At 54.9% G+C, this 26,206-nt stretch overlaps 2 protein-coding genes across 3 annotated transcripts; one reads left to right on the top strand and one right to left on the bottom strand.

Annotated features, from left to right (window-relative positions):
• Positions 1–474: 474 nt before the first annotated feature.
• Positions 475–5,878, top strand: SNRPD2 (small nuclear ribonucleoprotein D2 polypeptide). Its single transcript, XM_028088165.2, has 3 exons — positions 475–560; positions 1,996–2,175; positions 5,614–5,878. Coding segments are annotated over exons 1-3 (357 nt in total). The 5' UTR covers positions 475–558; the 3' UTR covers positions 5,789–5,878.
• A 3,119-nt stretch (positions 5,879–8,997) lies between these two features.
• Positions 8,998–16,452, bottom strand: GIPR (gastric inhibitory polypeptide receptor). 2 transcript variants are annotated; one of them, XM_088027181.1, is made up of 13 exons: positions 16,381–16,452; positions 15,874–15,973; positions 15,334–15,441; positions 14,510–14,613; positions 13,696–13,799; positions 13,356–13,500; positions 12,407–12,566; positions 12,132–12,192; positions 11,744–11,813; positions 11,536–11,624; positions 11,306–11,444; positions 9,301–9,342; positions 8,998–9,204 (listed from the first exon to the last, which is right to left on the bottom strand). In XM_088027181.1, the coding sequence occupies exons 1-13, from the start codon at positions 16,450–16,452 to the stop codon at positions 8,998–9,000; spliced, it is 1,401 nt and encodes a 466-aa protein (XP_087883307.1). The 2 variants fall into 2 exon arrangements, with proteins under 2 accessions (XP_087883307.1, XP_027943629.1); XM_028087828.1 differs by having other exon boundaries at positions 8,998–9,342.
• Between the last annotated feature and the right edge of the window lie 9,754 nt (positions 16,453–26,206).

Raw genomic sequence — 26,206 nt, 5'->3', positions numbered from 1 at the left:
GGAAAGGAAGCCAGTGAGAAATGTTTGATCGTGGAAAACATTGGACCTGGGCGCAGGTCCACGCCTCTCCCGTGTAAAGGCAAAGGATTGGTTACTCGGAGTCGGAAAGATCAATAGACACGTAATAGAACAGACCCTGAAGGAAAAGGGGCGCTGTCCGTCCCTGAAACGAGGAGCCGATTGGCTTCGCGGAGGCCGCGCCCCCGAAGGCAGGGCCGGCGGGCATTTGGAATGGGGTGTCCTTTTCTTCTTTCAACCTGTGCCGCTCTGCAACGAAATGATTTGAGTCGAATCCGTTTTCTTCTCTCCATTATCGTGTATATCTGCCCCGTATGGTCCTGAAAGACCTTGAAATACTACGCAATGCTTCTACCCCACCTCCGCGCCGGGCTGGGCGGGTCGCTATGGTAACAGGCCACGCCCCCCAGAGGTTGGGATTGCGCGGGCGCCGACGGAAGTGGGCCGCAGGAAACGGAAGTCCCGCCTGTCGCTCTCTCTTCGGAGGCAGCAGCAACGCGGAGGAGACGGCGCTGATCTGGGACCTCAGGCACTACCACCATGTGAGGCCGGGCTAGGCTTTGGCGGCGGGAGTGGGGTTGAGGGCGTAAATGTGGCCGCTTACCGCTGGTGCGCAGAGGCGGGGCGAGGGCAGAGATTTTAGGGGTAAAGTACGGACCTTTCTCCTGACGAGTTTGAGGACGGTCATGGGGCCTTTGACGGGTCCTGAGTTCGAGAGAGAAGGCAGCTTTATCAGTTAATGGGCTGGGATTTCCCAGGTAATTAGTCTTACCGAAATGGATTAAGGGGAAGGAAAGAAGCAGGGAAAGGGGAATGCAGAGTTTTAGAAATAACGGTTTGAGGTGCGGGACTTACCCGGACCATTTGAGCTGGAGACGGTTGGCTTTCCACCTCATTCGCGACTTTTTCGGCTCACGAGTCACCGAAATGATTTTCCTGATTTATGTATTCACTCAGCAAGTATTTATTTAACGCTCCCGTATGGGGCCCTCCTTTAGACACGTGGGATACATCAGCGAATACCACCCCGGCCCCATAAGAAAAAAAAAAACTCCCCTGCTGCAGCTTATGGGGTGGGAAAAGGCAGGCAATGAATACACTGATAATAAACATGTAAAACATAGTGTTAGGTGACCAGAGCTGTGAGTAAAGAAACAATAGAGCAGGGTAAAAACAATGGGGAATGCCAGTTTTGAGAGAGAGTAACTGAATAACCAGTGCAGGACACACTGAGAAGGCAACAGTTGAGCAAAGACCCGAAGAGCAGAGCGGGAGAACCACAAAGATACCCGGGGAGGTATCCAGACAGAGGGAAAGGAAAGCAAATGGAGAGGCCCAAGGTGAAAGTTTGCCTAATATCTTAAAGGACCACTTAGGAGGCCACTGGCTCGAACAGAGGGATGGACAGATGCAGGGCATTGTAAAAACTTTGGATTTTACTTTTACACGGAGATGGGAGCCATGGGAAGGTTTCAGAGCATGAGAAGATATGACTTAGGTTTTGATACAACCTCTGGGACTCCAGACCCGTCGGGGAGCATGGGCAGAGGCAGGGAGACAAATAAGCCTCTTAGGAGAGAGGTGATGGAGGTTTAGGCCATGCTAAGAAATGGTGAGATTCTGGGTATATTTTAGAGGCAGATGACAGGATTATGCTGACAGATGGAATGCAGGATGTGAGAGAGAAGAGTCAAGTTGGTATCAGAATTTTTGCTCAAGGAACTAGAAGGATGGAGACGAGGAAGGCTGTGGATAGAGTAGGTTGGGGTGGTTGGGAGATCTGGAGCTCAACTGAGGTTGTGTAAGGTTGGAAACGTCTTTTAAGCATCCAACTGGTGATGCCAAGCGAGAGGGCCTGAGCAGGAGGGTCGATGTGTTGGGGAAAGGTTGGGGAGACACCCAAGTGCAAGGCCATGTGACCACGCACGCTCCAGCGCTGGGCCCTCTCACCCATGGGTTCCATGCTTGCCCACTCAGGAGCCTCCTCAACAAGCCCAAGAGTGAGATGACCCCAGAGGAGCTGCAGAAGCGGGAGGAAGAAGAGTTCAACACAGGTCCGCTCTCTGTGCTCACACAGTCAGTCAAGAACAACACCCAGGTGCTCATCAACTGCCGCAACAACAAGAAGCTCCTGGGCCGCGTAAAGGCCTTCGACAGGTGAGCACCTGGATCCTGGAAGGTGTCCTGTCCAAGCCTGGAGATGTGGTCCTAGCTCCAGTGTGAGGAGCCTGAATACAAGGTTTTTAGAGTCCTGGGACATAAGCGCCTTCAGGCCTCAAGGTGTGACAGTATCATGTGGTCCCTCCAGCTGTGCAGTACCGTAGTGCTGGGCATGTACTTGGGAGCCAGGCTTCCTGGATTCATTTTCCAGCTCTGCCACTTAGCAGCCAGGCAACCTTCAGCAAGTAACTTTATCTCTTCCATACAGTGGCACTAGTTCTGGTGGTTGCAGAAATTCAGTGACTTAATACATTTGACGTGTAATACAGTCATTAGAAGTACAGCATCTGGCACACGGGAAGCTCTTAATCAGTGTTTGCAGTTACAACATAGAGTACCCATGCCCAGTACTTTTTTTTAGGCTCTAGGGACACAGCAGTGACTAAAACAAAGATGGGTCCTATACTCAAGAGAGCTTATGCTGTCAGTAGGGAAGCTGACAGCAAGCACATAAATAACTTGTCATAAGAAATGTAAAGCCAAGGGCACCTGGGTGACTCAGTGGGTATCTGCTTTCGATCCTGGGGCCCTGGGATTGAGCCCCACGTCAGGGTCTCTGCTCAGTGGGGAGTCTGCTTCTCCCTCTCCCTCTGCCCCGACCCAGTTCATGCTCTCTCTTGCTCGCTCTCTATCTTGAATGAATAAAATCTTAAAAAAAAAAAGAAAGAAAGAAAGAAAGAAAAGCCAAGTAAGAGTATGGAGTGCTGGGAAGGAGGTGCTGTCCTAGACTGGAGCGCAAGACGCCCCATAGGAAGAAGCAATGATGAACAGACCTAAATACGATGAAGGAGCAAGTTAGGGTCCGAGTGTTTTGGCCAGAGGGAACAGCAAGTGGTTATTCCTCTCTGGGCCTCAGTTTCCTTGTCTGCAAAATGAGCATCATGAAAATATCCCTCGTAGGACAGTTGTGAGGGTTAAGTATTTCCGTAGGAAGAGTACTTGGCTCAGTAGCTAAGATGATAGATGCTCAGTAAACATATAACCTGCAGCCTTCAGTTAGCATTGTGGGAAGTAGTGTGGCAAAGCGTAAGTCTAGAATGTTTTTGCCACAAGCTGTTATGTGACCAGGAATAAGTCTTTGCACTCTGAGGCTCAGTTTCTTCTCGAGAATGAGAACAAGAACAGGAAGTGCTGAGCCCACGGAGGCAGATAGACCTGGATTTGAAAACGGGATCTGCCACTTCCAAAATGTCATCCCACTGTACCTGGTGTCCTGCTCTGGAAGCTGGAGGTGACACCAGTGTTTACCTCCTGGTGAGATGCAGTAAGGATTGCTGGCTTCGTGCTCAGGAGAGGGGCGTGGGCACTTAGAGCACAGTTAAGTGGCGGTTTATTCGTGTGTGTGTGTACACATTTTCTGTAAGATTTATTTTATTTAATGGGGGGGGGGAAGGGCAGAGGGAGAGAGAGCTTCAAGCCGACTCTGCGCTGAGCACGGAGGCGGGGCTCGATCTCACGATCTGAGATCGTGAAACCAAGCTGAAACCAAGAGTCGGCCGCTCAACCAACTGCGCCACCAAGGCACCCCACACACACATTTTTTTTTAAAGGTGATTCTTTCCTTTTTCCCTAGCTGCTGTTTCTTGCCCCCACGTCAGCCTCCCACCTCTCTACCGTACCCAGCTTCCCACCCTAATATGTATCCTGCCACATTTGACTCTCACACACATCCAGGGGCTCCTCTGTGGTGTTAGCTAACAGCTTTTTTGAGGTCTGATTGACATGTCATCATATCATAAATTTAATTTTTTTTTAAAGATTTATATATTTGACAGAGGCAAAGTGAGAGAAGGAACACAAGCAGGGGGTGTGGGAGAGGGAGAAGCAGGCTCTCCGCTGAGCAGGGAGCCTGATGCAGGGCTCGATCCCAGGACCCTGGGATCATGACCTGAGCCAAAGGCAGACGCTTACCTACTGGGCCACCCAGGGGCCCAAATTTAATTGTTTTTAAGATTAAATCTTTCATGTGCTGCTCTTCTGCATCTTGTTTTTCACACTGTGTCAGTGGTCTGAGAACATCCCTGCAGGTCCTCTAAAGCATTCTTAACCCCCTTACTTACTGTATTAATTATGTTACTTTCTTGGGTGAGCAGTGCATGCAATTGAGACAAAATTCAAAAGAAACAAAAGCACCCAATGAAGAGCAAGTCTTTGCTCCCTGCCCGCCAGTGGCACTCCCCAGGAATCCCTCCACGGCGAATTCCGTAGGTCTGTCTCCTCACGTGACATCAGACCAACAGACGGAGGAGGGTGCTTTTCTTTATTTTTAAATCACTGCTAAGGGCACATCACACAGTTTTAGACCTTGGCTTTTTCACTTAATATATCTTGGAAATGTTTCTATATTGGTACGCTACTTCTTTTTTTTTTTTAACTTATTTTTCTCTGAATTGCTAATGTATTCGCAGGATTCCCAAAAACAGTAATAGCAGTCTGATGAAAACTTTCCATCCATCCTGTCCCCAGTCTACCCAGGTCACCCCACCGCCCCCCGTCTCTGAATGTCTTCCAGGATTCTGTATTGTACAAGCAAGTGGGCAGTATCGATGCTTCTCCTACCCGCTTTCTTCCCCTCAAAAGAATCACTTTCCTTGAGTACTTGGCATTTGTCACTCAGTAGCTTCTCGTGGATACTACTCCATAGCAAGGCACAGACCTTCCCTGCTCTTAACTATTTTCTGTTTTTCTTGCTACTCGGTAACATTTCCTTCCATCCTTCTGTCCCTTCGCCTGGCTTTAATTTTTCTTCGTAGCAAGTAACATAATCTGACAAGTGTTTCAGGTCAGTCTGTTGACTTGCTTAGCATTCTTCTCTCCTCACCAGAACGCAGACCCCATCAGGGCAGGGTTATCCTCTCTTTGCTTCTTTGCTTTATTCATTGCAAGTGCTTGTGGAGTGAGCCAATCCATCCTGTCCTCACGTGCGTCCACCTGGCACCCTGAGGAGACAGGGACCAAGCAGGACTGTAGTGGAGGCGTCATGTACCCACATAGGCCCCAGGGGCCTCTGGTTCCGCAGAGAGAAGCAGCTCCCCTGCTGATGCCTTCAGAAGTACTTGGAACTAAGAAACACAAGCAGACGCCTTTTGCTTACCTTTACCTTGGGCCAGGGCCCTGTTCTAAGTCTTTACAAGAATGCCGTATTGATTTAGCTTCACAGCAGCCCTTATGGGGGAGGCACTGCAAATGGCTCCATTTTAGAGAGCATGACATTGGGGCCCAGAGGGGTGAAGTTCTTTGCCCAAGCCTCAACCTGAGGACTGGCAGAGGTGGTATGGGAGCCCCAGCTGTCCTGGTCCTGGGTCTGTGGGTGCTGCTGGAAGAGGGGCGGACGGAAGGCTCCCCCCTCACTCCCAGTGCCTCCCCCTGCCCCAGGCACTGCAACATGGTGCTGGAGAATGTGAAGGAGATGTGGACCGAGGTCCCCAAGAGCGGCAAGGGCAAGAAGAAGTCCAAGCCAGTCAACAAGGACCGCTACATCTCCAAGATGTTCCTGCGCGGGGACTCGGTCATCGTGGTCCTGCGGAACCCGCTCATCGCCGGCAAGTAGGGGCCTCCTCTCCAGCATCAGAATTCCTGCACTCATCCTGTGAAGACCTGCCCTTTGCAATGGGAATAATAAAGTCCTGTGTTTTTTCTAGTGGCATCTGTCTGTTCTCAGAGCCTTGCGAGCAGGGCAGACTTGGGGAAGGGAGGCAGCTGGGTGTGGGGCCGGGTGCTGGGGTCAGGACCTCTCTGCCCCTCCCAGGCCACACTTTCCCCATCTGTGAAGCGAATGGGTTGGGTACAGAGAGCTCCCTTTCCTAATCTTTTCTAGCTTCTCTTCATCACTGTGTCTCTCTCTTGCGTCTCTCTCTCTTCCCTCCCTCTGTCCCTCTCTCAATAAGTGGAGGTCTAGCTCAGAACTTCTTGCAGTCTTTTTCTCCATTTGTTCAGTCAGGAAACAGTCCCCCAAGTGCCTCCTCTCTGCCAGGTCTGTGTTGCAGTGTTGCAATTCTGGGGGCCTGGCAGCACCCGGGGGAGCCCCGACTGGCCCTCACTGAGAGGAGGAGGAGGATCTAGTTAGAGTGGCCAGCACCCAAATACCGGTAGTGATCGCGGCTAACGCCTGCCGAGCTGCTAGGGTGCCAGGCCCTCGCCTCGGCGCTGATCAGACTTCCTCTCAGCCACTGTGAGCAGACACTGTTAATGGTGACCTCCATTTCCAGAGGAGGGAACTGAGGTACAAAGAGGGGCGAGCACTTCCCCGGGGGTACCCAGCCAGGAAGTGGGGTTGGTATAATTCAACTCCATCCTGCGCCAGAGCCTGGAGCTTAACCCTGAGCTCCACTGGCCTCAAGTTACAACTTCATTACCCCTGGGAGAAATTCTCTGACAGATGTGGGGAGATAGAGGTGGGAAAGGGGGAGGCTGACTTACTGGGGGGGGGGTAAGGAAGATCCTGGTCTTGCTCTGATGCGCACACATTGTGCTGTCCCCAACCCATGTCTCTCTGTTCTGTCTCTGCTTGCATCTCTTACTCTGTTCTCCAGATAAGACCAAACACCAGGTGGGTGCAGGAGTTTGCAGGCCTCAGATCAGGATAAAATGAGATGTCTGATACGCTGAGTTGCGGAAGACACACCCTGAGTTAGTCCATGAGTCCATTAGTGACAGAGCAAGGGACCCTGTAGGAGGAGAAGGCTTGACGCAGGACAACAGCTGTGAGGTTATAAAGGTGCACGTTTACTGAGTGGCCCACATCTAGCGGGAACAGTCATCTGGCGGGTAGATACTAGAGCCATCCCATCTTACAGATGAGATGGGCTGAGGCCCAGAGAGGGTAAGCGACTTGCCCAGGGTCACTCAGGAAATGATGGAGCCAAGTTACTTGTAATGTGGGAGCAGTGAGTGGTGCTGCTGCAGGAGATACTCCTGTCCCAGTCCCCGCCCCTGCAAGGATTCAATTCTTGTGCAGGAGCTAGGACAGCACAAGCCCTGGAATCAGTCCTGGCTTCAGATCCCTGCCCTGCCTCCCCCTTCTTGTTGACCTAGCCTCCCCAAGAAGTGGGAATTGGTTTTCCCTGCCCTGCGGGCTGGCAGCACAAATTCCAGCCTCAGGCACCCTGCTTGGCATCAGTCTGAATTTCCTCACGTCTTCACCCACCCCTGCCTAAGTGTTTGTAATCACCTCTTCCTTCATTGCGTGAAAGCGAAAGCAGAGAATGCAGGAAAAGCATGCACCGTGCACCAGGAACTACCTTAAGAATAACTCACCGGAATCTTGCAACCATAGGGTGTAGACACCGTCATTATACCCATTTTTCCAGAAGTGGGAACTGAAGCACAGAGAAGTCGGGAATTTCTCCCAAGTCACACAGCTAATAAGTAGCCAAACTAAGTTTGGACCAGGCTGGTTTCTGCAGTCTTACTCTTCCTACACTACCTTTTAGAGAAGCAGTCCTCAGAAAATGTTTGGCACACACACACATAATTTTAATTGCATACGCTGTAAATGGTTAAGTATTGGGAGATCACATGAACAGTCACAATAGGGATTTCTCTTAGGCATGGGGGCCAGTGGCGGCATAGCGCCCGTGTTCTTGTGGCAACACATGGCTGAAGAGATTGCAAGGCCACCACAGGCACGCAGCCCACCTCTCGTTTCTCCTGATGGCCTGGCCAAGAAGATGCTCCCCCCCCCCACCTCCCATACACAAAAGTACATGCTTGATTTACAAGGCCCCTGCCTTAGAGCACCGCCCCAACCCATGAGGGGGGCCCAGCACAACCCCATGCTTGAAGGACTCTACTCAGGGGCTATGGGGCACATGTGTCCAGGGGGCTGGGGACCCTAAGGAAAACCACACCCAGGTACTAACTGAATCTCAGTGTAGATCTGAGTTGGGGATGGATTTAGGAGTGAGAGTCTTGTGTGTGTACAGGTGGTCCAGATAGAGGCTGTCAGCCTCTCCCCAATTCTCCCAGTTCCTCTGAGTCCTGCCCTGAATGGCTCCTGTTTAGTCTACACACCAAGTCCTCCTTTCTGCCCCTCCCCCCCCCCGTGCTGCCCCACATTTCTCTTTTCCATCTCTCACCTCTCCTGTGAGCTCCAGGGCCTTTTCCTCAGCCTGACGTGTCCCAAGAGCACTCCTGGCTCTCCCCACCCTGAACCCCATCTCCCTCTCTTGCCACCACCCCAAACCTAGGAGTCTTCCTTGACTTCTCTTGCTGCACTTCCCTCGTGCGAAACGGCAAATCCTCAGTTCTACCTTTAGAAGAGCAGTGCCAGAATCCGACCACTTCCCACCCCTCCAACCACTTCACACCCCTCCGCAGCTGCCTGTCCTGCCCCCCGGTAATCTGTTCCATCACATGGCACCGTCTGTTCCTGTCTGTCCCTCAGGCACCGCCGAGCTTTTCTGCCCTTGCAGATGCTGTTCCTTCTGCCTAGAATCTTCTTCCCAAAGCGGTCTCCTTCACCTCTTGCAGGCATGGGCTTAAGTGTCACCTCCTGAGAGATGCCCTCCTGGACCACCCTAGGCTCCCTTCTAATTTTTCCACATTAGCCATTCCACAGTGTGTGTCTGACTTGATGTTCTGTCTTTGCTGCCCCCCCCCCCCCGCCAATTGTGAACTGTGAACTCTAGGAGAACAGGGACCTTGTTTCCCCCCGCCCACCGCACCCCAGTTGCTCCAGCACCCTCCACACTGGGCCTGGTACACAGTAGGCACTCAATAAATACGTGCGATCTCAAATGGACACAGGATCCCCGCTGCCTAGCAGTAACTTTCCGAGGCCCGGCTGGCCTCATCCCCAGGCCCTGGGAGAGTCCCCAAGGACAGGGCGCGGTCAGGGGCGACCCGGCAGGGGCCTGAGCTCGAGGGCAGGGTCCCGGAGGCGCGCTCGGGCGGCTGGCGCTGCTCTTCCCCGAGGCTGTGGCGCAGGCGACGGCGGTGCCAGCAGCGGCGGATCTCCGACTGCACCTGCAATGCGACGGGGCTCAGAACGTTCCCTGCGCTCCTGGCCGTTCCCTGCGCGGCCGCCAGAGGGCGCGGGCGGCGAGCCGGGGCTGTCCCTACCTCCTTGTTGATGAAGCAGTACAGGACGCTGACCAGGAAGCCCTGCCAGGAGGAGGCGCGGGGGTTAAATCGAGAGTGGGGGCAGGATCGCAGACACCCCCGGAGTGAGCTTGGACCCTTAGCACGTCCCAAACCACCTCGGCTGCCGCTACCCTGGTCCTAGACCATTTCAATCACCCTCTCCCTGGCCCCCCCTTTGCCCTCCCAGGTTTGCTGAGCAATAAGAGGGCTAACAGGGAACCCTGGAGGTGGGCTGCCTAGATATGAGAACCGCTTCCCCACTTCCTGACCCACTTGGGCAAGGGCTTATCCCCTCTGTGCCTCAGTTTCTTCCTCTGGAAAATGGGGCCATAGTAGAGTAGTGGTTGTGAGAATTGACGTACTATGCAAGAAGCTGGAGTGCCTGGCACATAGCGTTAAACTTTATTCTTAAGCTTGTTATAAATTTGTTATATATATTACATATTATTAATAAATTAATTTTAAGAATTATCTATGTAAGTATACATTTTACGTATAAACTTTTATAAAAATAATTACTAATAAATTACTTAATAATACAAATCAGTTATTTATGTTAAAATCTTACAAATCTTATTAATTTCCATGATCTTGTTAAAAATCTAACTCGGGGGGCGCCTGGGTGGCTCAGTTGGTTGGGCGACTGCCCTCGGCTCGGGTCATGGTCCCGGGGTCCTGGGATCGAGTCCCGCATCGGGCTCCCTGCTTGGCGGGAAGCCTGCTTCTCCCTCTCCCACTCCCCCTGCTTGTGTTCCCTCTCTCGCTGTCTCTCTGTCAAATAAATAAATAAAATCTTAAAAAAGAAGTGGATTGTGCCTGAACAGAATTTATAAAAAAAAAAAAAAATCTAACTCGGGGCGCCTGGGTGGCTCAGTCGTTAAGCGTCTGCCTCAGCTCGGGTCATGATCCCAGGGAAGCTGGGATCTCCCTCTCCCACACCCCCTGCTGTGTTCCCTCTCTCGCTGTCAAATAAATAAATAAAATCTTTAAAAAAAGTTAACTCTGATCACGTCCCTCTGCTCCCGTGGCTCCCAGCTCCCTCAGGGAAAAGCCAAGGTACTCACTTGGCCCAAGGATCTGCCCAGGTACCTCACCTCTCTGTCCTATCTCCCACTTGCTTCCTCTGGCTCCCACCGCCTAAAGCATGTTGGATATCAGGGATCTTGCACTTGATATTTCTCTTCCTGGAACACTTTCCCCAAGTATCTGCCTGGCTTGTTCCCTCACCACCATGTCTCTGCTCCAGTGTCTTCTCAGTGAGGCCTTTACCCACCGTCTATAGCTCTATATTTTGTCTGCTCTCTTCCCCCCCACCCCCCGCCGCCAGCTTCTAGGCACATCTCTCCATCTGACACTCTGTTCATTTTATTTACATACCATGTTTAGCATCTGTCTCTCCCACTAGAGGGTAGGGGCAATTTGGTTCTTGGCCCAGAATAGTGCTTGGTACGCAGTAAGGGCTCAGTACATTTCTGCTGAATTTAATGAATGAACAGCCTTGTGAAGTGAGATTAGTATTGTTCCCACTTAGAGATGAGGAAACTGAGGCCCGACAAGGAAAAGCAGTATGGTGACTAGGGTTTGGCAGGCAAGTGCAGAGTTGGCCTTAAATTTTGGAGTGCCTCCTTACATTCTGCACTGTAAGCACCTCATCTACCTCACCCTAGGTGAAGGCTACAGAGCTGCAAAGTGGCAGAACCTGAACTTGGCCCTAGCCCTACCCGGGCTGCAAAGCCCTCCATCTTCACCAGGAGGCAGTCTGCTGAGGCTGCCTGGTCTGTTCCCTTGCTCCCTGCTGCCTCCCCAGCTCAGGACAGAGCTAGCTCAGTGTTGTGCGCAGAAATGTATGAATGAACATGTGAACATGTTCACACCCCATTCAGTGGCCGCATCAGTGGACAATTGTAGACCCCCTGCCCCTCTGGGGAAGAGGGCCCCAGGACGAAGGGTGTAGCCCTTGCACCCCGCCTTAGCGCCTTAGCACCTGGAATGAGCTGAGGAAGATCTCAAAGCCGAGCTTGATGAAGCGCAGGGCACCCCGGGCCTGTTCCTCTGTTACCGGAGCAAACACCACCTCGTGGACGCCCAGCAGGGGCACCAGCGTCAGCGTGGAGCGAGCCAGCCTGGGGGTAGAGGGTGGCAGTGGTCCCGCAGCCCCAGGTCCTCCATTTTGCACCCTGCCCCTTTCCCTCCATCCCGGCCCGGCTCCCTCACCTCAGGCGGTAGTCCGGGCAGCGCAGCTGTCGCGTCCTCAGCTTGGACACAAGGATGCCAAGAATGCGAATAAAGATGAGAAAATTAATCTGCAGGGAGAGACAGAGGCTGAGCCAGCCCCATCCTGTCCTGGGGGACAGGGTGGCGCCCCGTTTCCCAGGGTGGGAAATTCCAGAGGGTGGCCTGGAGGACTCAGGGTTGGCCGTACCAAGATGGTCATGAGGATAGGGGTGCGTATGATCCACCAAATGGCCTTGACATCATTCCGCTCCCAGCACCTGAGGGGAGGGGGAGTAGAGCTAAGAGAAAAACCCCTGGACCCAGAGGATCACGCACCCTCTCTCGCCAGCTCCGCCCACTCTCCTTAATGCCACACCCACGTCCCTTTAAAGCCCCCCTGCTACTATCCAGGCCCCGCTCCCATCCCGTCCCCTTCAGGACACAATCTTTCCTAGCTCCCCATTCCTTTAGATCCCACCCACCCCTTCCCAGCCCCTACGTGCCCTCCGAACCTCCCCACCTTTCCATCACACCCCGCCCGAGTCCCTCAAAGCTCCGCCCGCCTCCCAGGCCCCACCCCAGACCCCAAGACTCACTGCGTGTTCTCGTACAGGTACCTGACGATCACCCAGGGAATGACGAAAAACGCGGGGGCCCCTGTGCAGACCCCGACCCCGCCCCCCACCCCGCCGCAGCTGTCAGCGCGCGCACGGGCCCCTCCAGGCCCAAGACCCGCGGAATCTCCCCCGCCGCCGCCGGGGTGGGGAGGCAGAAGCCCAGAGAGGGGAGGAGACCCCCTGAGGTAGACCAGCAGGGGAGTCGAGGGAGTGGAGGCGCGCCGGATTGGGCAGGGGACAGGGTCGGGGCTCACCCCAGCCGAGAAGCAGGTAGCAGCGGAAGTGGCCCCCCTCGGAACCTCCCACAAGCACCAGGAGACTGTGTAGGTAGACACCCTCCACCAGCAGCCAAGTGTAGTTGGCACCCACGCAGTACTGGGTCACGATCTGGGCCGTGCGGCAGGCAGCTAGGTCCTAGGGGGTGGCCGGACAGGGGGAGGGGGCAGTCAGGGCCTCCAGGGTGTCCCCAGGCCGTCCTTCTCCACCTGGTCGTCCATCCACCTCCATTTCCTGCCGTCCACTGTTCACTTCCCGCTCTGCATCACCAGAGGATGTTATCTGTGATTGATTTCTCTCTTCTATTCTCTTCCCTCTGTGAGCTGTCCCGCTTTTACCTCTTTAACAATTGGTGTCTTCCGTCTTGCTATCAGTTTCCCCCACCCCAGGGCCCCCAAATATGGCCTCTCCCACCCCATCGCCTTCTAAAAATTAAACTCAACTACTTCACCTGTCAAAAAGTTTCTCCCACCCCGTCACCCTTGTCCGGCTAGCACAGGGACTCCCCCACCCCATAGCTTCTTCACAATCTACATGGCCCAACTGGCTACCTGCAAGTTTTTCTCACCTGGGCCCCCAGCCTCTAGCCTCCCCTGCCTTTGTTTCACAGTAACAACAAATTGGTATCTATCAAATCCCCTCCCATCCTGCCATGCCCCACCTCCAGCAGGGGACTCTCTCATTGGTGGAAAAGTCCAGGGACGGGTGAGATAATGAGAACTAAGCAAGAGAAAAATCTCACATAGGAGGTGATGGGGTGGGTGATGGAGGAGGCTGAGTTGGGAGGGCCCCTCTCCAAATGTGTTTGAAGAGGTCAAGAGAGAGAAACTGTTGATAAGTGTAGAAAGTAGTAAATGGACTGGGAACTTCTTGGCCCCACCAGAGGAGGCAGAATCCCAATTTGAGAAAGAGAGGGATGCTGCTCACCGGGTTCCACAGGACAGGGGCCTGGTCCCCAGGGTAGGGGCCAGGTGGAGGTAGCAGACGGTCTCGGGTGAGGATGGCCGCCGCCCGCAGCATGGAAGACGTGAACAGGTTGATGTGGATGTAGTTTCGAGTGCAGCGCAGCCTCCTAGGGGATTTGGGATGCAGTCTGGGGACCCCTGGACACCTGCCCTCAGCCACACAGAGCCCCTTAATTCACCTCCCTGCCCTTCCCACAGAACCACCATTAGATGCTTGTCACTAGTGGAGCCTGACCACCCCATCTTACTGGGCAAACTGAGGCCCAGGCTCTGCAGCTGTGACTCAAGGCTAGAGGTCTCACCTGAAGAAACTTAAGATGAGCAGGGCTAGCAGCAGTGTGGCCAGGGACAGGGAGTAGCCCACTGTGTACATGACCTGCATCCGCTCCAAAATCAGCTTTTGATCCTAGGTCGGGGTAGGGAGGTGCAGGAGGGTAGGAGGACACAGGAACAGAGTTCAGTGCTTCCCCTCCCCAGGACCAGAAAGGGACCCTGCTTTTTGTTCCTGCCCAGCATCCCAGTTTTCTCTTGGGGATCCAACTACCCTTGCTTGACTGGGGCCAACTGGCTGATTCCACCCCTCAGTCCAGGGCCGAGCATGTGACCTGCCAGTCAGAGCATTCTATATAACCCCCTACGCACACAGAGACACACATACACAGTGATTAGTGCAGGGTGGAGGCATGGCCCAAGGTATCAGTCCTGGGACATTACGTTAGAGCTATTAAGAACAAAGTTCAGTCTCCCCCACAGTCTTGCTTGATTGGTACGATGTGAGCCTGGTGCTAATTAACAAGGACCACACTTTCCATCCCACAGAAAAGATGAGCCCAGCACAGAGAAAAACAAAGTCATGTTTGGTGAGAGACAAAAAGACTCCCAACAACATCATTTGAGCACCTAGATCCAGCTGTGCCTGTAGCTGTTACCTTATACTTTTCAATCACAGAAGCCAATACATTTCTCTTTCTTTCTCCACCCAACAAGTTTAAGTTGGGTTTTATCACTTGGACCCTAGAGTCTTGAATAGCACAAGGGGTTTCAGGCTCGGCCTGAGGTGGCTGCCTTTTCATCTCTCCCTGCACATCCTGACCTGAATCCCTCACTGCTTCTTACCTGAAAGGCCCCATTCTTTTCTGGGTTCTCACACTGTGAATGATCTCTCCAAGGTCCCCATTGGCCATCACTGCCACACTGGCGGAGGACAAAGCCTGTAGCCACTGTGGGGGAAACAAAGGAGGGGATCAGAGGCACAGAGAAAGAGGCACAGAGAATGAAACAGAAAGACAAAAGTAAGACAAAGGCAGGGGTGCCTGGGCGGCTCAGTTGTTAAGCGTCTGCCTTTGGCTCAGGTCATGATCCTAGGGTCCTGGGATTCAGTCCCGAAACGGGCTCCCTGCTGTGCGGGAAGCCTGCTTCTCTCTCTCCCACTCCCCCTGCTTGTGTTCCTGCTCTCGCTAACTCTTTCTCTGTCAAATAAATAAATAAAATCTTTAAAAAAAAATAAGACAAAGGCAGAGATAGCCAAAGTGATGTGAGGATAATAAACCCTTATGTGTATTAATTAAATTAATATTCATAACAAGCCTATAAAAATGGTACTATTATCAACCCCATCTTACAGAAGAGGAAGCTGAGGCATAAAGAAGTTAAATAAGTTGCTCTAGGCCAAATAGCTAGTTAGGCCAAATAGACAGGAAGACCAAGACGCCCGGAGGAAATAAGAACCCTGTGGTCCTCAGAGAGATACAGAAACAGAAGAGAGGCATTACGTGACAGAGCCAGGGTTGGTCAGGCAGGAGGAGACAGCCAGACGGACAGAGAGGAGCAGGAGATCAAGTGTGGGATCAAGATCAAGCGAACTCTGGGGAGTGTTGTCTGGGGCAGGGCTAGGAGCTATTTTTGTCAGGGGAGGGCCCGGGGTCCAGGGGGCACCTCACCATGACGGTGCCAGGGCAGGTACCAGGGGCAGGACGCACGGGCAGTGTCGTTGGGGGCAGCGTAGTCCCAGCAGACGTACATATCGAAGGACGCGTTACAGGCGAGGCCTGGGGTGGGCGTGGGGGCCAGACATCGGGTGGACAGACCGCACACAGCCCAAGGCTTCTGCGTAAGCGCTGCTCTGGCCCCGCCCACCGGGGGTGGTCCAGTCCCCGGCTCTGCCACAGCCCCTCCCAAGGGCCAGACCCCAGGCCCCGCCCTTCAGGCTCCACCCACCTGATGCAGCCCCGCCCTTTCGAGCTTCTGCAGGGGCCTCTCCCACTAATCCGAGTTGCGCCCCAGTTTCCCCCACCCCCCCACCGCGCACTCAGGTCTAAGTCCGTCCCACCGAGGCCAAGCATCACCCAGGCCTCTCCGACACAGCCCACCTCTACCCCAGACTTCCTCAGGCCCCGTCCGTCAGTCCTAGCCCCGCCTCAAGCACACCCCTCTCAGCCCTAGTCCTTCCCGTGCCCCCAGGCCCCGCCCCCCAGTCGCACCTGCCGGGGGGTCCAAGGCCTCCAGTGTCTCTTGGCACTCTCTGCGGTACCTTTCCCAGCGCTGGTACAGCTCCTCCGCCGTCTGCCCTTCAGAGCCTGTCTATGGAAAGAGAGGAGGGAGGACCCTCCCCACACACACACACCCCGACCGATCCCCGCTCCCAGGCAGCACGGTTCGTGTGGGTGAGAAACACCCTACAGAGACTTGAAGAGGCTGCCCTGTTTTGTCCGGGAGTCTTGGGTAACTTAGAAACCTCTTCTAGGTCTCAAGGAGTGCCTAGACGAGGGGAGTTGCTGTGGGGGGGCTGAAAACCTTCAGGAAAATTAGGGGAAGGAGTGGCTGGAAATCATCAGGAGGATTTGAGAGGGAAAGAAGCGAGACTGGAAACAACTCGAATCTAGACAGGCGGGGCAGTCTTAAAACTCTCTCTGCGGCGGGGGAAGCCTTAAAACTGTCCCCAGACCTCCCTCCTAGCCTTGAACCCCTGTGGCTCCTGGGGTCCTCACCTCCGCCCTCCGGAGCAGCGGACCCCACCACGAGAGCAGCAGTAGCAGCCGCCAAGGCGGACAGTTCGGCATCGTGAGGGCGGCAGGGCATGGGGGGCGAAGAGTCTGGTCTAGTAGAGGCAGTCCGGCCTGGAGGGTCAGGGCGCAGAGTCAGGGAGCCTCGGCCCTCCGCCTCCAGCCCCGGGCGCCACCCGCTCTGAGATTCAAACAGGCGGACTAGGAGGCAGTGGCCCCCCTCCGCCCCCACGAGTAATGACTTGTGGGGTGGGGGGAGAGTGGGCGAGGCCGAGATCCAGCACGTGATTCCCAGGCCCGCCCCCAACTGTTGCTGGGGCAGCGGCGGTGGAAGGGGGGTGTTTGCTGAGGGCGCGGTTGCCCTTAGAGCTGCTCTGGGCGGAGGCGCTAATGTCACCCGGAGTCTAGACCTAGAGATTCTGGGGAATCTGGGGACTGCCTTGGAGAGGTAAGCGTCAGGCACGGAGCTTGAAATGACCCTCAGAGTTCCCATGTTACCGGCCCAGAGGGTCTTCAAATGGCAAATAGGATCCCGACCTTAAAAAACTTGCCCGCTGTGAATGAAGCCCAGAGTCAATGGAACAACCCTCTCCCTAGGGACCAGAGAGGAGTCAGACCCTGTGCTTAGGTTTGCAGGGGCCCAGATGCCTGAAAATGGGTCTAACCCCAATCCCTCCCCCCACAGCACCGTGTGGGGAAAGGGGGAAGCAGGGAAGATCTCAGATGGAGCCCCAGAAATGAAACAGAAATATAGAGACTGAGAGACATACAGACGAAGCAGAATGAGACACACAGCAAGAGACCAGAGAGGAAAAGACAGATAAAAATGTGGGCTAGGAGACAAAGAGGGGACAGAGACATGGAGAGAGACACAAAGAATGGGGCAAGGAGAGAGAAAGGGACAGAAACAGAGCCATCCAGAGGCTAAACAGAGATCGGGAGACATGGAGACAGAGCTATGGAGAGACAGGCAGACAGGAGGCTAGAGAGCGAGGGCACAGAGAGACAAAGAGACAAAGAGACAAAGGCATGAGCTAAGAAACAGAGAAAGAGGGACCCAGAGGCTTGAGTGGGACATGGGGGCAGGGGAATGGGCTGGGATTGGGAAAGCCCTCACCTGTCCCCAGATCTGCTCTCGATCACTCACTCCAGCGGCTGTTGCCTCCACGGCCTCCGCCTGGGCTCTGGAAGAGGTGACAGCCTGGGGTAGTGGGAGAGGGCGGGGCCAGGGAGCAGAAGGGGGAGCTCTGGGGCAGAGACCCGGCGGGGGGGGGGGGGCGGCCAGTGGTGCGTGAGGATCAGAGTCACCCACGGTCACGTGGAAGAGCAGTCACGGAGCCGGGGTCACAGGCTCTCACACGGTCCCACGCATCCCACCCAGCCGTGGCACACAGCCGCAGTCACACTCCTCGCACAGGCTGACAGTCATCCACAGTGACACAGCCGTGGGCCCGGACGGCAGGCAACTCCACTCACAGAGCAACACAATCACGGCTTCCCACAGTTCTCGTGATGCCGTGTCGGCCATCCAGTCACTAGGTCTCATCTCCCCACCGGCCTGTGGTCACCCCTGGGTCCCCAGCGTCACTCAGCACCGGCTTGGGCATTGAGCAGAGGCTGGAAGAATGACCGTCGATGACATGCACACGCTGATATGCAGTCCCTCATGCAGTCATGTAACCCCTGACCTACCACCACCTGCGGGGCCACACACAAGGTCACGCAACCATACCCATCCACACTCTCACAGTTCACACGGTCGCCAGAGCCCACAGTCACACCCCGACAGCACACCTTCCCCAAATGTCAATAAGGCACACGCTCTCAGGGTGTCATGTCGTCACGCCGTCACCCTTACGCGGTCACACCCAGTGCCATGGTGGTAGGGACACACGACTCTTCTCCCCATCCTCACCCACACTCACGAGTCCCCGAGTCACACACACATCACATGCCACGGCGTCCCTCACAGCCCCACGGACGCACAGAGGACCACACACCGTCATGCCGCAATCACGCACGAACCCGCGGCCTCACAGGGTCTCGCAGTCACGGGCACCACTGAATCACACACCTTCCCGCAGTCTCCACTTCTAGTCTCTTTCTTTGCTCTAAAATATGGGAAACGGGGAGTGTCTGTACATCAGGGGGAAAGCCTTAGTCTCGGTTCTCGATGTTCTCATCCCCCAGTAATACAAACCACGGATTCATGCACATTAGTCAACTTGTAACACTCAGGAGCATATGCTCCCCTGGGACCTAGGGGATAAGTGGGGCAGAGGTGAATGTGCCCACTTGGCAGAGGAGAAACTGAGGCCCCGAGGCCCCTGCAGGGGCAGGGAGACTGGGGGATGCAAGGTCCAGCACCAGGAGCTGGAAGGAGACAAGTCTGGGAGGGGGGTAACGGGGGGGGGGGGGGGGGTCCTGGCTCCCTGGCCTCCAGCTGGCCTCCCTGCTCTCTGCCCCAAATTCCTGGCGCCCTCTGGGTCCTGGGAAAGGCTCGGTTCATGGAGTGGAGAGGGAGAGGGGTCTGAGATAGCACAGCACCTCGGGGAGAGGCTGGGCTTGGGAGGGAGTCTCTCCTTGGCCCCAAGAGAGCCTGGGGGGCCACTCAGCTAGGGCTGGGAAGGTGGGGGGAGTCTGGGAAGGGGGAGGGGAGAGACTGGGGAAGGGGGAAAGCAGTGGAGAGGAATTGAGGTGGTGAGAGAGACAGGAAGAGAAACCAAGGGCCCAGAGAGACCAGAGACAGACAGGAAGAGATGGAGACGAGAGAGAGACCAAGAGAGACAGAGAGGAAGAGATCAAAAGAGACAGAGACATAGAAGTACACAGAGAGAGAGAGTGACAGAGAGAGACAGACAGAGGGAGAGATTGAAAGAGACAGAGACATAGAAGAACACAGAGAGAGAGAGAGAGAGAGGAAGAGATCTGAAGAGACAGAGAAAGATACACAGAGAGACAGAGAGAGAGAGAGACAGAGATAATGAGAGAGAGAGAGACAGAGAGATAGGGGAGGAGGGTGGGGACAGAGCACAGGCCACGTTAAGAGAAAGACAAGGGGGATGGAGGGAGAGAAAGCCTGAACAACAGGCGCTGAGGAGAGGCGAGCTAGCCAGGACTCCGCTGTGGCTCAGAGGTCCTCACCCGTCCCTGCGGGGGACCCCCGGGGTCAGAACCCAGCACAAGGTGCACAGGAGGGTGGTGCCTGGGTCCCTCATGGCCCTCTGCACACCGAAGCCCTCTCCTGGGTCCTCTGCAGTCTCCCAGGGTCTGGGGAGGGGGCGGCAGGGACGCGCGCGCGCACACACACACACACAGCCCTCTCTGAATCCCGGACCTCGGTTCTCTGGGTCTCTCTCTCTCTCTTTCCCATCTTTTATTTTTTTTAAGATTTCATTTATTTATTTGACAGAGAGAGAGAGACAGTAAGAGAGGGAACACAGCAAGGGGGAGTGCGGAGGGAGAAGCAGGCTTCCCGCGGAGCAGGGAGCCCGATGTGGGGCGGGGGGGGGGGGGGGGGGTCGATCCCAGGACCCTGGGATCATGACCTGAGTTGAAGGCAGACGCTTAACGACTGAGCCACCCAGGCGCCCCTCTCTTTCCCATCTTTAACCTTTCCCCTTTCTCTTCCCCTTGTCATCTGTCAGCGCTCAGGGTGTCTGTCTCTGTTTCTCTCTCTCCATTGCCTCGGGTCCTGGGTCTTTGCGGGGCGCTGTTGTCGCCCCACCCCCCAGCAAGGAGCAGGCAGTGCCCCCCAAGGGAAGGAGCTGGAAGGCCTGTGCCTGCCCCGCTGGCGCTGTGGCCAAGCCGAGCCTGTGGGGAGCAGGCAGGGGGCCTGGAGTGCCAGCAGATGGTACAGGAGAAATGAGGCAGAGAGAGATGGGGAGAGGGGGCACCCCATGGGGACCGAGGCCAGAAATGGAAGGCTGAGGTGGCCCCCCTGAGATTCAGGACTGAAGATAGATGAGGCCTGAAAGACAGAGACCCACAGAGACATACACTTCGCGCGCACACACAAATAGGATCCAGAGAAAGCAGGAACCCAGAGACAGAAAAGAGGCAGAGATCCAGAGACAGGGGCCTCAAGAGACAAACACAAACATGGGATCCAAGCGAGAGACAGAGACAAAGACCCAAAGAGAGACCAAGACGTAGAGACATGAAACCCAAAGAGAGACAGAGACATGGAGAAGCATAGAGCCGGGAAACAGGAAAGAACAGAGACAGAGAACCACAGAGATGAGACCAGAGAGACAGAGACCCAGAGACAGGTATCCAGAGAAGGAGACAGACACAGGGATGAAGAGATGGTCCAGAGAGAGAGATTTGGAATGCAGACAGATGGGGATGGGGGTAAACTCTTCCAAAGACACAATCAGTGAGAGATGAGGCAGAGATGCCCAGCACCCCTCGCCCTCTTCCGGGAGAGAGGGGGTGCTCCCCCCACACCCTGCAGCTCGTTTCCATAGCAACCTCCCCAGATCCTGAGGGCAAATATTGTCCTGGCTAGAAGCAGCGGGGCTGTGTTGACATAATCTCCTGCTGGTGGGGTGGGGGCTCCAGGGGCCCAAGAGGCCGGGCTGGGGGCAGGAGAGCAGAGGGGCTCTCAACCAGGGCCCCACAGATAGCTCCAACTTCCCCCCCCCCCCACCTCACCAAAGCAAGGTGTAAACCTCGTCGCCCTGGAAAAAGGAGCTGAGATTCAAACCTGTAGCTCTCGCTGCCCCCTGGTGGTGGTGGGCCAGCCCCGAAGCTCCTTTCCTAGCATCAAGAAGAGCAGGCTGGTCTGGGCATTTTCCTCCAGGTTTCTAGAATCTTCCCCCACAGCTCCTGCTCTGGTCCAGGGCCCCTCTCTCCCCAGTCATACCCCCCTTTTTTCCCACCTGCAACCCCCCCTCCCATAGGACAGCTAGGCAGCCAGAGTGATGATGCTAAAGCACAAACTGCCCCCATCCCTCTCTAGCTTAGAACCTGCCATGGCTCCCCAGTGCCCTCAGGAGCAAGCTCGGGCTCCCCTCCACAGCCTCCAAGACCCTTGCTGAGCTCCCCAGCCTTCTCTTTGAGAAGTCCCAGCTCTTCAGACCCTTCCCGGGCCCTCATCCTTTGTTCTAGCAGTATTCTCTGCCTCAAGTGCCTCCACCCAATTTTTGTTTTGTTTCCCAAGCCTGCCTCAAAGTTAGCTCACTCACTCATTCATCCATTCAACCAATAACTATTTCCTCTCCCGGACGGACTCTGAGCTCTGTGAGGACAGGATCCGGGCTCTCTCAGTGGCTTGTGGGACCCCAGCATCGCCCAGAGCAGGGTTCGGCCCAGAGCAGGGTTCTATTCATTTCACTGGGTACTTATTATGTATCAGGCCCTGGATTCAGCAATGCTGGGGATCCCAGGGGCCCAGCCCTCCTGCCCAGCCCAGTCATAGACCCAAATAGAGAGACAGACTAACAGAAGGAGAGGGAGAGAGAGAAACACAAAGAAAGAAGAAAGAATCAGGAAGACAGGGGAAATAAAGCTGATGGAAAAACAGAATGTAGGATCAGAAGTAGGAGTAGCAGAGAAGGGAGGTCACTTGCTCAAGGTGACATAGCTCATAAGTGATGTAACCCATTTCCAGAGACATAAAGGGAGACAGAGAGAGAAGAGAGAAAAGTGGCTCAGAGAAGGAAACCTAGAGGCAGAGAGGAAAGATGAAGCCAGACTGGGAGTCCTGCCCCGCACCCCCAGGGCAGAGCTCCCTTCTCCCCATTCCCCTCCTCCCCACTTCCAGGCTTTTGACATCTCCCTGCAAAAGCACTTGTAATAAAACTAGCTCCATTAGCTGTACCCAAAAGCCACTGTGCTGAGCACTTGACAGGCCTGAGCTCACTGAACCTGCTCTTCTCCCCTGGGAAGTGGGTGCTGGAATGGCTCCCATTTTGCAGAGAAGCAAGCTATTGGGCCAAGGTCACTGAGCTCACATGGATCCTGACCCCTGGAGGGCAAGGACTGACTCATCTTTGTGTGTCACCCCCTCCCACCCCCCAAATACACACACACACACACACACACACACAAGCACACAACTCACCTGGCTGAACTCCTCTCCCTGTGGCTTCACACCGCTCCTCCAACACACGGAGCTTGCAGGATCTGGACTCTTTGTTTCTATCAATAACACAGCCAGCTGTGATCATAGAATGATAATGGCCCACATCTACTTTGCCCATTACTTTGAACTCATTATTGACCTTGGTGCCTTTCACAGTAGGTGTTCCCTAAGAAATGGATGGGAGCTGCTAGCATTTACAGGTTTCTATGTGTGCCAGGTACTGTACTCATGTGTGAGTTACATCTGTGGCCTCACTGGGGCTCACGGAGGATACAGTAACAAACTACAAACATCTTCCCACATCTTAGAGGCCCTACAGGATCTGGTGGGTCCATCGCCTCCCTGACCTCATCTACCTCCTGCTCTCCTCTCCCTCTTCAGGCTTCTTGTTGCCCCAGGAATATGCCACACTCATATCTATCTCAGGATCTTTGCACCTACTGATTTCTCTACGTAGAAAGCTTCCCCTCCCCAACTTCATGCATGATTGCTTCCTTGTCATTCACATTTCAGCTCAAATGTCACCTCCTCAGAGAGACCTTCCCTTACCGGCTCCGTGCCTTTTTCTTCATCTGTAAAACGGTGGTGAAAATAGGGCTCGTGGTGAAGATAACTGAGTGTTTGGCATGTAGTAGGTGCTCAATAAATGTTAGTTATTATTAGTTAATTGTTTTGTGTATGGTGGCGTACCTCGTCCATCACCCTGCAAGATCAATGAGAACAAATCTGGCACTGACTTGGTTACTACTGAAACTCCAGCACCTAGCACAGAGCTTGACACACTGTAGATGCTCAGGAAACATTTTTGTTACCCCTTTCTAAATCAGTAAACATTTTTTTTTAAAGCTTTTACTTATTTATTTGACAGAGAGAGAGCAGGAAAGCACAAGCAGGGGGAGTGGCAGAGGGAGAGGGAGAAGCAGGCTCCCCGCTGAGCAGGGAGCCTGATGCAGGGCTGGATCCCAGTACTCTGGGATCATGACCTGAGCCAAAGGCAGGTGCTTAACAACTGAGCCGCCCTGGCGCCCCAGTAAACATTTTTGAATGAATGAGAGACTTAGGCACACTATGACCGCCCATGTTTCAAACGTGGAAACTGAGGCTCAGGGTCACAACCAGAAACTGGTGCAGTCAAGATTTAAACTCAGGTCCATCCGTTTCCAAAGCCCAGGGCTTTCACGGTCTGCTTGGTGTGTCCTGTAAGTCTCTTCCCGCTTTGGGCTCACTTCTCCTTCCTATACAACATGGTCTGGTCAAGACTAGGGTGCTGACCGTCAGTGGGGACTGGGCGAAGGTGATCCCACTATTCTTTAAATCCATTGTCAGGTTTTCTCTCCTCCCTCCTCCCCCAACATCAGAGCCGGCTCCGACTGACACCGCCAGCCTTCCCCGCCTCACAGCTGGGCCTATGTCAAAACCCGGACTGGATATTGAAGTTGCGGGAGATGAGGACTGTTGGAGAGGAACGAAGGGACCGCGGATAAAAAAGAGGAAGGAGGGCGCCAGGGTGGCTCAGACGGTTAAGCGTCTGCCTTCGGCTCAGGTCATGATCCCAGCTCCTGGGATCGAGTCCCACATCGGGTTCCCTGTTAGGCAGGGAGCCTGCCTCTCTCTCTCTCTCTCTCTCTCTCTCTCTCTCTGACTCTCATGAATAAATAAATAAAAAACATTAAAAAAAAAAGAGAGGAAGGAAAGGCTGGGGAGCGATATCAGACTTAAATCCGGGGGTGGAGCTAACCCTAAAAGAAGGCAAGGTCAAGGGCTCTGGGCGAAGTACCATAGCTCTCGGATACCTTGCGGGCGCCAAAGGCTCTGCCGGCAGGAACAGAACTTTAGCTCCCGCAGGATTCCGGAGGTGGGGCTAAGGGCCTGGGGGCGGCCCTCCATCTAATAAACAAGGACTCTAAAGAATTGGAGTTCGAGGGCGGAGCTAGTGGATATCTAGGCGGATTTGAGGCTCTAGGGTCGGGCCCTGGTCCTGCGAGGGGGCTTTTGGGAAATTCAGTAAAAGATTAAGGAGAAGATTTGGGGGTTTTGGGGAGTGTCTTCTCCACCCTCTCTTCCTCTCAGAGCCCGGGGCTACGCTTCAGGCTGAAAAAGCGGGGAAGGCCCGGCCCCTTCCAATCCTTCTGCATCCCTATTGGCTGAGGGGCCTGGGCGACAGGCTCTCATTGGTCCTAAACTGGCGAGGAGGGGATCTAGGGAGAATACGCGCCGGTTGTGGGCGGGAGCAGACTGTACCTAGGGGGATCTAGGCTCAACCAATCCCGGTTCAAGGATTGCGTTGGGGGGCCTGGCAGGGGGTGTCCCGACCCCCCTTTCTCGCCATCCTGGGGGATGACCCCGGTGCCAGGCCCGGCGCCGGCCGCCTGATGCCGGGCGGGCCGAGCCGGGGATGCTGGAACGAAGGGCGTTGCTATGGCAACGGGAGGCAGGGCCTGGAGGGGGGGACCGAGCCCGGGCTGGGGCCGGGGGGCCGGCGGTGGCTGTGGCGGGGCGATGGCGGAGCGCGGCCCGGCCTTCTGCGGCCTCTACGACACGTCCTCGCTTCTTCAGTACTGCAACGGTGAGACCCCTCCTCAGTTCCGACCCTGGCTCCGCCCAGGACCCATTTCCTCCTGCCCCAACCTCCTCCTTCCAAGTCCCCCCATCCTCGCCCCTTGCGGAAGATCCTCCCTTCTCCGCCCCCCTCCCCAGGAGGACCCTGACCCCAGAGCAAGGTCCCTGATTCCCAAAGCCCTGATCCCAGTCCCCCACTTGCCTCGACTCTCCCCTTCTCCCGAAGTGACTGGATGAGGAGGAGGGGGCAGAACCTTCAGGAGCTTGGGGTCGAGGGGCCAGGCCTGAAGGTCTGGAACTCTGCCCTTTTCCCCCCTCAATCCTCTGGGACCCTCCCCCTTCTCCCTGGCAGAAGGACTGACAGACTAGGGGGAGGTGGGATTTGGTATAGGCTTGTGGGCTGGGTGTGGGAGCAGGTAGGATGACCAGAAGATTTAGCCTCCACTGTACCCCCAAATCCTCAGGCCCCACCATTCCTACCTGTTAGGACTCATCCCTTCTTCCTAAACACCCCTTCCTTCTACCCGAAGGGCCACTGTGAATGTCAGGCCTAGATGAGGGGAGCAGGAGGTGAAGGAGGTGGAAGGGAGGGGAGAAGGAGAAACCAGCGTTGGTCTCTGGGCAAAAGGGCTGAGGGTGGGGGAATGCTCAGGAGGGGGCAGAGGACTTGAGTTAAGGGGGCCTGGGGGGACGGTCCAAGGCCTAAGCCTGGGTCCAGTACCTGTTCTCCTGCTGCAAGGCTGTGTGTCCAGGCACAAGTAACTTCATCTTTCTGGGCCTCAATCCCCTCCTCCTTCCCTCCTCCTGAAGTGGAGGTAATACCACCATTACTAAAGATGCCTGGAGCAGTAGGTGCCATAATAATAGTTAATTGTATTCTGGATTTACTGAGCACCGTACCGTGAGCCAGGAAACAGTGCTAAGTGAACAGGGCTAAGTGTTCCGCATGAAGAGTCCTGTCACACGTAAGCTCCCTATAACACCATAAGGGGCCTCTCTCCGTCTCCCCTTCCCTTTTTTTGGGAATGTGTGTGTAGTATTAGCCCTGGTAGGTAAGAGGGGGCCTGGCGCAACGAGGTCATTGGGCCCTCCTGCCCCTTCACCTACTGACTGGGTGAGTCTCCGCACACTCTTCCAGCCTCCGCTCTTAGTTTCCTCCTTGGA

Source organism: Eumetopias jubatus, unplaced genomic scaffold, assembly GCF_037043125.1.
Source record: "Eumetopias jubatus isolate StellerSeaLion01/CBP00866 unplaced genomic scaffold, mEumJub1_p1.0 scaffold_10, whole genome shotgun sequence".
Classification (NCBI taxonomy): domain Eukaryota; kingdom Metazoa; phylum Chordata; class Mammalia; order Carnivora; family Otariidae; genus Eumetopias; species Eumetopias jubatus.
The sequence above is the reverse complement of the archived record's forward strand: the minus strand, read 5'-3'. Positions and strand labels throughout refer to the sequence as shown.

Excerpts from the sequence above, each read along its gene's own strand:
- SNRPD2 (XM_028088165.2), top strand. Across the intron at positions 2,176-5,613 it reads CGCGTAAAGGCCTTCGACAG|GCACTGCAACATGGTGCTGG; the intron begins GTGAGCACCTGG and ends CCCCTGCCCCAG.
- GIPR (XM_028087828.1), bottom strand. The coding sequence starts at position 16,452 with ATGCCGAACTGTCCGCCTTGGCGGCTGCTACTGCTGCTCTCGTGGTGG. Across the intron at positions 12,567-13,355 it reads CCCCTGTCCTGTGGAACCCG|GACCTAGCTGCCTGCCGCAC; the intron begins GTGAGCAGCATC and ends GCCACCCCCTAG. Across the intron at positions 11,445-11,535 it reads TGCCCGGACTACCGCCTGAG|GCTGGCTCGCTCCACGCTGA; the intron begins GTGAGGGAGCCG and ends CTCTACCCCCAG.